The sequence below is a fragment of the Leuresthes tenuis genome, unplaced genomic scaffold (genome assembly GCF_036924035.1).
Source record: "Leuresthes tenuis unplaced genomic scaffold, fLeuTen1.0.hap1 SCAF_13, whole genome shotgun sequence".
Classification (NCBI taxonomy): domain Eukaryota; kingdom Metazoa; phylum Chordata; class Actinopteri; order Atheriniformes; family Atherinopsidae; genus Leuresthes; species Leuresthes tenuis.
In genome coordinates this window covers 5306666-5316743 of record NW_027325367.1, presented here as the reverse complement: position 1 = coordinate 5316743, position 10078 = coordinate 5306666, and the positions used below count along the sequence as shown (strand labels likewise).

At 38.1% G+C, this 10078-nt stretch overlaps 1 protein-coding gene across 1 annotated transcript; it reads left to right on the top strand.

Moving 5' to 3' along the window:
- The first annotated feature begins 3695 nt into the window (after window positions 1-3695).
- LOC140267585 (uncharacterized) lies at window positions 3696-9844 on the top strand. Its single transcript, XM_072362898.1, has 6 exons — window positions 3696-3825; window positions 4512-4564; window positions 6655-6661; window positions 6830-7147; window positions 7584-7745; window positions 9501-9844. Exons 1-6 carry the CDS (start codon window positions 3696-3698, stop codon window positions 9842-9844), a joined length of 1014 nt encoding a protein of 337 aa, XP_072218999.1.
- Window positions 9845-10078: the final 234 nt, after the last annotated feature.

Genomic DNA, 10078 nt, shown 5'->3' with positions numbered 1-10078 from the left:
GTGCTTAAAGGATGTTTTCCAGCAGTGGTAGAGGGAACATGTTACTGGTTTACCAGCAATGCTCGGACAACATTTTGAAAGCTATGCTTTTGCAGCTGCTATTATAATATATTATAACTCTCACTCGGCTTTTTTTCTTGATTTTCTTGGTGTAGCTGATGGAGGCGTAGGAAACCTCAGGATTATCCTGCACAGAAAACACAACAAAATGCCTACTCAGTGATGGATGGATGGTACTGCCTCACACACGTGTTGATGGAATCAAATTAATTTCCATCTTTTAATCATTAAAGATCATTCCTCTTCTCTGAATGACAAAAACCCAACTCTAACTTTGCTGTTTAAAATGAGGAATTTGTGAATATTTCATGATTCAGTCGTTCAACTCACAGGGTTTTCTTCCTTCTTCCTTTCATTTCCTGAAAAGAGAAAAGAGTTGAGTTAGTCTTCCACATTAAGAATCCAGTGATAAACATCATGTTAAGGCTGGGGAGGACTGGATCCAGAAGCAAACAGGAGACTGAAAGGTAGAGGTCGAAAAATGGATTTATTTAGGGAGGTCGGAGTTATGATGCCAGGAAGCGAGGAAAAGATCCAGGGTCCGGGAAGCGGGGAACGAGGCTCCGTGTTCGGGTGCGGGATCCGAGGGGAGTGGGTCTCGTGTCCAGGGGATTGCGTGCAGGGGTGGAGAGGCTTGGAGGTGGGCTGCTGGCTGGTTCGGTGGAAGGCTGGACGGGACACTGACGTCAGGCTGGGCGCTAGAGCAGGCATACGCACAACACTGAAAAGAGACAATTATCTGGCACAGGAGCACAGGAGAGAGCAGGCTTTAACCGGTGCTAGACTGATAATCAGCCACAGGTGAGAATGGTGAGAGAGCGCTCCTCCAAGGCGTCCAGCCTGGAAACAAACAAAGAAAACCAGCCAGCACCCAGGACCAATAAAAATATATAAATCAATAAAAGCAAAATCATAATCACCACACACCATCTACATAAAAGGAGGCCAGATGAGAGCGTGTATTCATCTGAACTAACAACCTTCACATGTTCTACTTCCTTCATTCAGGTTATGATCAAGTCATTCTCTAGTTTTTCCATCACTGTAAAAGTCTGATTCTCAAACACTATGTTAACATTTGTTATCAGCACAATGAGATAAGTGATCTCATCACTAATGAGGCTTTAATCAGTGGAGGTTCTCACCTTTAGTTTTCTTCCATATGACGATCACCACACCAACTATTAAGAAAACGGCGACACCCACAGACACAATAACAGCCCACCATGACTGACCTGGAGGGAGAATTAAAGTTGGAGTAAAGTCAGTCGTCCTTCAGAACATGTCTGTGAATGTCAGACTGATATTCAGACTAAAAAATGAGAGATTCTGTCACCGCTTTGTTGTTGGGATGGATTGTTGGTTGTAGATGTTTGCTTGTCAGCTGATGTTGCTGTTGGTGTTTTTGTCGTAGCTGTTGATGTTGCTGTTGGTGTTTTTGTCGTAGCTGTTGATGTTACTGTTGGTGTTTTTGTTGTAGCTGCTGATGTTGTCTGTTTGGGTCGTGTTGCTGTTTTGGTTGTTTTTCTTGATTTTGATGTCATCATCGACTTTGTTGTGGTGGTCAGTTTTGTTGTTGCTGCTGATTTTGGTGCTGATGTCACAAATGTTGATTTAGCTGTTTTTTCATCTTTACCTGAAGAAGAATTAAATGTAGGAAAGAGTTTATGAGACCATGATCTGAATAATTTACCTTTAAAATAACAGATTTTAAAGAATGACTCGAGAACAAAACTCCACTTTGTGTCTACAGCGATCATATTCCAACACAGAGCAGAACAAAGTGACTTTATCATTGTTCTGCTGTTCAGTCACTGCTGAAGATGGAGATATTGTGAGAGAAAGACAACAAGAGTAAAATGAACTTCATCACTGTGATCATAATTATTGTGATGTTTCAGTGTGTTGTTCTAACAAGACAGTTTGAGCTGAAAACTTTATGATGTAAATACTCACTGTTAAGAACAGACAGATCAAACCAAGAGTCTGGTCTTTGTTCTCCTGATATGAACTGTCTGCAGGTGTAACGACCATCATCCTCATCTGTGACCTTCTTTATAACCAGAGAACAGTTCGCAGTAACACTCAGTCTCTCTGATTTAGCTGCTGCATCTCTGTAAATCTGTCCATATACAAACAGTGTGACTGTTCTCATCTTATTAGTGAACAACCAGGTATTTCTCTCACAGTTCTGCTGATAATGTTTCTCACTGTAACAAGGCAAAGAGACGTCGTCACCAACTCTGACAGTGACAGAGGACAGATGTTTCCTGGTTACAGCTGTTGACAAAAACAGAAACAAAATTAAAACATATTAATTCAAACACAAATGTTTTCTTCATAATTAATTTTACAATAATAAAACAATAGCTGTTTTTTTTAGTTTCCTAAGACTAAAGAAAATGAATTATCAAAAAGAAAAAGAACAACAAAACACGGCTCTCTCAGTTAAAGGAAGAATACATCTAACAATATTATTTTTATTCTTGTTCTATAGATTATTTATTTTAAACTGAAGCATCAGCTTCAGAAACTTTGTTCATCTCTTTTAGTTGAGCTCCTATAGTCAGTCTCACTTTGTTTGATATTTAAGATTAAACACATGTTAAGTACATTTATTAGCATATTTTTCATATAAATACAAATAAAAAAAAAACAAGAGCGTCCAACTGGTTTTAAGGTATGATGCCAGACAACAATTATTGTGATGAATAAAGACTGAACTGATTCTTTAATGAAGTAAATACTCACTGTTAGTAACAGACAGAATAACCCCAGAGTCTGGTCCTTGTTTTACTCCTGATATGAACTGTCTGCAGGCATAAAGACCATCATCCTCATCTGTGACCTTCTTTATAACCAGAGAACAGTTCGCTGTAACACTCAGTCTCTCTGATTTAGCTGCTGCTTCTCTGTGAATCTGTCCATATACAAACAGCTCTACTGTTCTCATCTTATTAGTGAACAACCAGGTATTTCTCTCACAGTTCTGCTGATAATGTTTCACACTGTAACAAGGCAAAGAGACGTCATCACCAACTCTGACAGTGAGTTTTTGATAACTTTGCCCAACAGCTGCTGCTGTAAACAAAAGACAAAAAGGAAAGAAGTGTTCAATACAAACTGCAACATGACTGTTTGTTTTCAGAGTAAGGATCATTTTAGATAAAAACACAAGTTTGTGTCTCAGAAAGTAAAGCTTTCAAGGTGCTTTGAGTTAGTATATTTAACATGTTTAATTTGTATCCTTACCTGTAAACTGAAGCATCAGTATCAGGAATAAAGACATTTTAATCCACCTGAATGTAACCATTGTGATTCTCTGTCTCTCTTGTTGTCTCATTAACAAATGACTCAGTCTGAAGGGATTTCTTCTTTAACATGAATACGTTCTCTGCTTCCTGTGGTTTGTGAGGCGTCACTTCCTCATCACCAGAGAAGTTGATGCCTGACCAACAGTATTCACTGCAGGCTTTTTTTCTTGCAGAATAACAGAATGAAAAAAAGATAAAAATAGGACTTGAACAGATCGAGATTTTGGAACACAGCTAATATCTTTCATGCAACTCCTTTTATTATTTTATTGAAATATCAATTAATTCTATGTACTTATGTAACGGGTGTATGTTTGGGTCATGGAGGAAGAGGACTCAGGATGCTACTTTCCTGCATTTATTTTCCTCAGGAAACCACAACGGGATTGTGAGGGCAGAGGGGAGGGGCTACAGAAGCCCAGGAGGAACGAAAAGGGCAGAGTACAGGACGGTAATTAACTCAGGGAAAATGTGTAAAATAATGGTAAATGAAAATAACTCTTAGAGATAAAATTCATAAATACCCAAAATAATCATGAAATTATTAATAAAACTTACAAATACAAATTGGAAATAATAATTGATAAAGTGCATTTCTATCTCTGTTACACTTAGAAAGACAAACAGGATTTGTCTTTAAGGTATGATGTCGTGTGGTGCATCATGTTTTAGTATCAGTGGTTAGAAAGGTGTTAAAGAGGCATTTATTGTGGCTAAACTTCATGACTACCAACGTTTCCCATGTTGATAAATTTAAAGTGAACAAACGGACCAACTGGCTTTCAGGTATGATGTCATGTGATACATTTTTCTATCAGTGGTTAGAGAGGCGTTTGTTTCTATCAGCAGGTAAACTTGTATTAGTGTGGGAACAGCAGCAGGAGCAGAGGGCTGGTGGTTTTCTTTTTTATGATTATGAAGTGAACTGATGTGTTTACACAGAAAAAAACTGCAGATAAAAAACCCAATAATTAATCTGTTTAAATGAGCAGTACATGAAAAGAGCGGAAAAGATGACTCGAACTCGCAGCTCGCCGATAGTCTCTTTTAACTCTCTGTCTCTTCTCTTCAGTTTCCTGACTTCTGAGTTTTTGATTCTTTAATTCTATTTTTCCTCTTTCTTCTCTTCTCTTTCAGCATGTACTCACACAGCACGCATCGGACGAAGGTACTCAGAGATCGGCGCTAAGGTAAGATGCACACTCCTGTCAGCTTTTGGCTCACTGAGAACAGCGCTTAACAACTGCCACCTCTATTAAAGGGACAGTAACACATATACAGTTTTGTTTTTAGGAGATGTTTTTACTGCTCCCCTCTTCTTTAAAAATAGTCGTAAATTAAGATTAAAAACATAAATGCATCATATTAAGATAAAATTACAAATAACCTGGGGCCAAAGACTTGCGTGGTTTTCCTACTGAAACATGGCATACACTCAAATTCAGAAAACGCTGTAAGCACAAAAATATCTAGATGTAAGAATCTGTGCACATGCATGAATCCAAACACCTTTCCTTTGTACATCCCAATCAATGTGGCATTCAGCGCACATGTTGGAGTACCCTACCCCTGTCAATGCCCCTACTTAAATATGCAAATCATATTTAAATGAGCCCTGCACCTGCACCATTAAAGGTACTACATCCAGTAGGGGTCCTCAGGCAAGACCCCTTACCTGCCTACCAGTGTAAGTTGCTTTAGATAAAAAGTGTCTGCTAAATAAATAAACCATGTCCTTTGGAGGTGCTGAGGTCAAGACAGTTCTGCCTGTACCTCTGTAAAAATGTCTGAGATGTTAAAGTCTGAGATGACAGTCTGTTAGTTGGTGGTGTCCACGATCACAGTGTCATCAGAGTTTCTAATGTTTTGGCCGCCTATGTGCTAATGGATCTGTTACTTCATTATGCCTCAGGCTTTTAAGAGGTGTGATGTGACTTTTGAGAGTTTCTGCCTGAGTTACTCATGTTGAGGGTTTAATGATAAAAAGAAACCACCAGACCTCTGCTGCTGCTGTCCCCACATTAACTAAGTTTAGTTCAGTTAAGCTGCCAACAGAAACTAACAACTCATTAACCACTGATACACCACCATCATGTTTCACATGACCTCACACGACCCAGTCAGTTTGTTTACTTTGTATTAATGAACCAAACAAAAGTTGGCAGTCTTGGACATAGTGCTCCATCACCTTTTTCAATGAGGCATGACGGGGAAGGAGAGCTGCCGTAACAATACCAGCCCCCGACATGTAAGCACACACCAATGAGTCTGTAAGATCGAACAAAGAGGAGGAGCAGCAACCTCTGTTTTGCAGCGACATACCACAGTGATGTGTAAATATGGCTGAAAGACTCTATGCTACAATTTAAAAAATGAATGAAAAAATGATTGAAAGCAAATACATGACCATTTTCATTCTTCTACTTGCTTAAGACCAATTGCATTTAGCATCCTCTTCTAGAGAACTGCTGACTAATTCAAACATGCACAGCCCCTCAACAGCATAAAGAAAGTCTGAGTGAACGTGTGCAGTGGGACTTTAACATGCAAAGTCACGTTCCCACATTCATACAAGTTAACCTGCCAACAGAAACTAACACCTCCACAACCACAGATCCACCAAAAAGGATGTCACATGACATCATACCATAAAGGCAGCTGGTGGTTCTTGGTTATTAATATGGTAATTAATAGTTCTCAGACAAAAAAAGATAAATACTTCAGGGGTATGTTGAACATTAAATGTTGCAGTGAGTTAAAATGTATTTTTTTAACAGGTTCATCAAGATAAGAAAGATTCAGATGTTGTTAATCAAGGCTTCGCTTGACAAAGGTGAGAAAAAATAGTGATGTCATTATGAGGAAGTGACGCCTCACAAACCACAGATACACCAGCGCAATGTGTCACATGACGTTTAACCTTTAAGCCAGTTGGTTGTTCCTGGCCAGCACAGAACATAAAATCAGTGAGCTCAAAGAAAATGAATAAATAGAACATAAAAACTTCAGGGGTACAATGAAGATCCTGATTTTACAGAGTTCTACATTTTTACAGTTCTTTGATATCTTCATGAAGTTTAGAAATAGTAAAATGATTTCAGTGATCACAAAGAGGAAGTGACGCCTCACAAACCACAGGAAGCAGGTAACGTATTCATGTTAAAGAAGAAATCCCTTCAGACTGAGTCATTTGTTAATGAGACAACAAGAGAGACAGAGAATCACAATGGTTACATTCATATGGATCAAAATGTCTTTATTCCTGATTCTGATGCTTCAGTTTACAGGTAAGGATACAAATTAACATGCATTAGACTGAGTTACATTTTACAGTCACGTTTTTCTTTGTTTTTTTAAAGCTGATGATTTTAGTTGACTCTTTGAAAGTAAAGATGAACAGAAATCTTCATGTTGCTCCATTTTTGTTTTTTATTTCTCCCTCTTTTTTTCCTCAGCCGGAGCAAATGGACCACATTTGACACCACTCACGGTCAGACTTGGTGATGAAGTCACTTTGCACTGTGAATCTTTGACATATTGTCAGAATAACTGCAACAGTACCATCTGGAGCTTCAGCAATAACACAGCATCTGTCACGTTGTTTGAACACGGACAGATTCACAGAGATGCAGCAGCTAAATCAGAGAGACTGAGTGTTACAGCAAAATGTTCTCTGGTTATAAAGAAGGTCACAGATGAGGATGTTGGTCGTTACACCTGCAGAGGACAACGACTTGCACCAGTCTCTGGTGTTCAACTCTCTGTTATTAACAGTGAGTATTTACATCATAAAGTTTTCAGCTCAAACTGTCTTGTTAGAACAACACACTGAAACATCACAATAATTATGATCATAGTGATGAAGTTCATTTTACTCTTGTTGTGTTTCTCTCACAATATCTCCATCTTCAGCAGTGACTGAACAGCAGAACAATGATAAAGTCACTTTGTTCTGCTCTGTGTTGGAATATGATCCCTGTAGACACAAAGTGGAGTGGCTGTATGAGGGTGGAGAGAGCATTTCTTTTTGTTTATCACCACCTTTTTGTTTTGTCACCGTGACATTTACAACATCTCACCTGAATCAGAAATCACAGTTTTATGATGTTTTAACTAAAAAAGAGCAGCTGTTTACCTTCACAGCTCAGTCCTCAGGTGAGAACATGATGAACTGTTTAAAATCACCTCAAACTGACAATTTTTTTTCAGATGATAATACTACAAAAACGAGAAGAAAAGTCACAAAAAAACCTACATCAAAGTTACCCAGATTGACATCAACAACGACAAAAAGAACAACTACATCAGCAGGAAGAAATAAAGGGTCTACATCAGCGAACGCAAACGCACCTACAAACAACGATCCAACAGGTAGTGACTCAATCTTTTTCTTTGAAGTCTAAAGTCTGATTGAATTCTCATAAAATACTAAACTGTAATATTTTATATTTCCATATATATCATTTCATACCAGTCACCTCAGCAGTCAGATTCCTCATCATCGTAATTCTCAGCAGGCTATTGGGTTATTCACTGCATTCACTGTGTTTCAGTAACAACAGACAGGTGTTAGCATCCATCCACTTTATGAAAGGGATGGAACGTGCATGCTTGTGAAGCTGCAAACTCACAAGTGTACAATGCAAAACTTGAACACACTCTATAATGCCTGCACTGACATAAAAAAGCAAAGGAAAATTATCTTTACATTTTTTTGTGTGACTTGAAAAAAATGAATGGCAAAAATTCTGTATTTCTTTTAGCAGTACATACTTAATTCTAGTGGCAGAAATCAAATCCAAGTGATTATTTACATAAATTTACTTACACATACACATATTTCCAATAAGACACACTACAGTCAGTTAAAAATGTCCTCAACCAAATGGTATAGCAAGACATAAAATGGTTAAACAGCTCAATGACATCAGTGTTGCGCTGTGTGGATTATTACATTTATCCATAAAAGTTAATGTGATAATATTAAGCTGACAATGGTGTTTCATTTGTTCATCTTTTTTTCTCATTTCATCATGTAGATGAATAATACATGTATACTTGTGATAATCCGACAATTGTACAGTTTTTAGAGCTTTCACCTATTATTTTATGGTTGTACAATCTTTACTCAGTATAGCCCGGATGAAATAATCCAAAAATGAATCTAAAACTATGAAATTTAATTATTTTTTATTATTTTTAGGGACTCAATTAAAAAAAATCAATCTAATTAATTAGAGGCTTCGTAATTATCCATATTATCTTATGGACGCTTCCATCCAGCCGTCCATTTTTTTTAAATTAATTTTTCTAATGCCTTTTAATGGACAGGACAGATAAAAAGAGACAGAAAGCAGAGAGCGGGGGAATGACATGCAGTAAAAGGCCGTCCGATGCGGGATTCGAACCAGCGCTGACAGCATTGAGGGGAGCTGCACAACCCACTACTACACTACCGAGCACCCCATCTGTCTGTTTTTTAAAACAAAACTTCCCATCCACGGGGCCAACCAAAGCGGTTTCATCAACTTCTTTGTTCATGTTTGACTATTGTTCACTGTGGTTTGTTGTTGTCTGAAGTCATGAACATTAGTTGGTGCTCCAGTCTAATTGGTATGCCTGAAACTCATCCAATAAGAAACGTTTCGCGGTGCTAAAATAAGTGCGATTAAAATGCGTTAATTTTCCGTAATTAATTATTCTTAATTAATGCGTTAAAGTCCTAGCCCTAATTTTAGAGACAATTTTGGACTTGCTGAAATTCGCATCTGTTAATTCAATCAGATAAACAAACTTATAATGTAGTTATATCATTCCATTCCAGACTCTCTTTAAAGCATTACCAGCAGGCATGCATTTCTCGGTATAACACCGGGAATGATCGATAAATCTTGCTTTGCGCGCTCCCGCGAATGGGGATGCATTTGTCGACATAACACCTGCCGCTCTCGCTGTTCATACACAGAACAACAACCACAAGCTCATCAGCATAATAAATTATGCTGAACTAATTTCTTGCAATTAGATTATAGTTACAGATTAATAGATGTACAGTAAAAGTATTCCTCCATTAAATTGGACAAACATTTCTTTTTCACCTTTTTGTTTCCTTTTTCTCTCCAACAGCTACATTCTGGAAATATCCATCCATTTTTACTGTCAGAGCTGGAGATAAAGTCACTTTGCCTTGTGAAAATGTAGATGGTCAGGAAAACTGTGACAGTACGACCTGGATCTTCAGCAACAGAGAAGAGGCAGTAACGCTGTTTGAACTTGGACAGATTCACAGCGACGCTGAAGCTAAATCAGACAGACTGAGTGTTACAGCGGACTGTTCTCTGGTCATACATGTGACACATCAGGATGTCGGTCGGTACAGCTGCCGACACTTCATATCAGGACAGCAAAACGGACCAGACTCTCCGGTTGATCTGTCTGTCATTAACAGTGAGTATAATGTGATCAGCTGAAGCTGTCTTAGACTGTAATTAAGCAATGGAAGCAGTCATCGTGATGTCACTCATCAATTTAAAGTCTAAAGCTCATGATTTGGCTGCTTTTCCAAATGACTTGATTTGGTTAAAACAGGAGCTTTGTAGGTGACTGGAGAAAACTAGATATCTTTCACAACAATATTTATTAAAAATTCAACAAGCACACTAAACAGAACGCATCGTGAACAAAAGTCGGCAATTAGACATTCT

Bases quoted from the DNA above. Each gene is read 5' to 3' on its own strand.
- LOC140267585 (XM_072362898.1), top strand. From the start codon at position 3,696: ATGGAGGAAGAGGACTCAGGATGCTACTTTCCTGCATTTATTTTCCTC. The intron at 7,148-7,583 runs GTGAGTATTTAC...ATTTTTTTTCAG, and splicing joins TCAACTCTCTGTTATTAACA to ATGATAATACTACAAAAACG. The intron at 7,746-9,500 runs GTAGTGACTCAA...TCTCTCCAACAG, and splicing joins TACAAACAACGATCCAACAG to CTACATTCTGGAAATATCCA.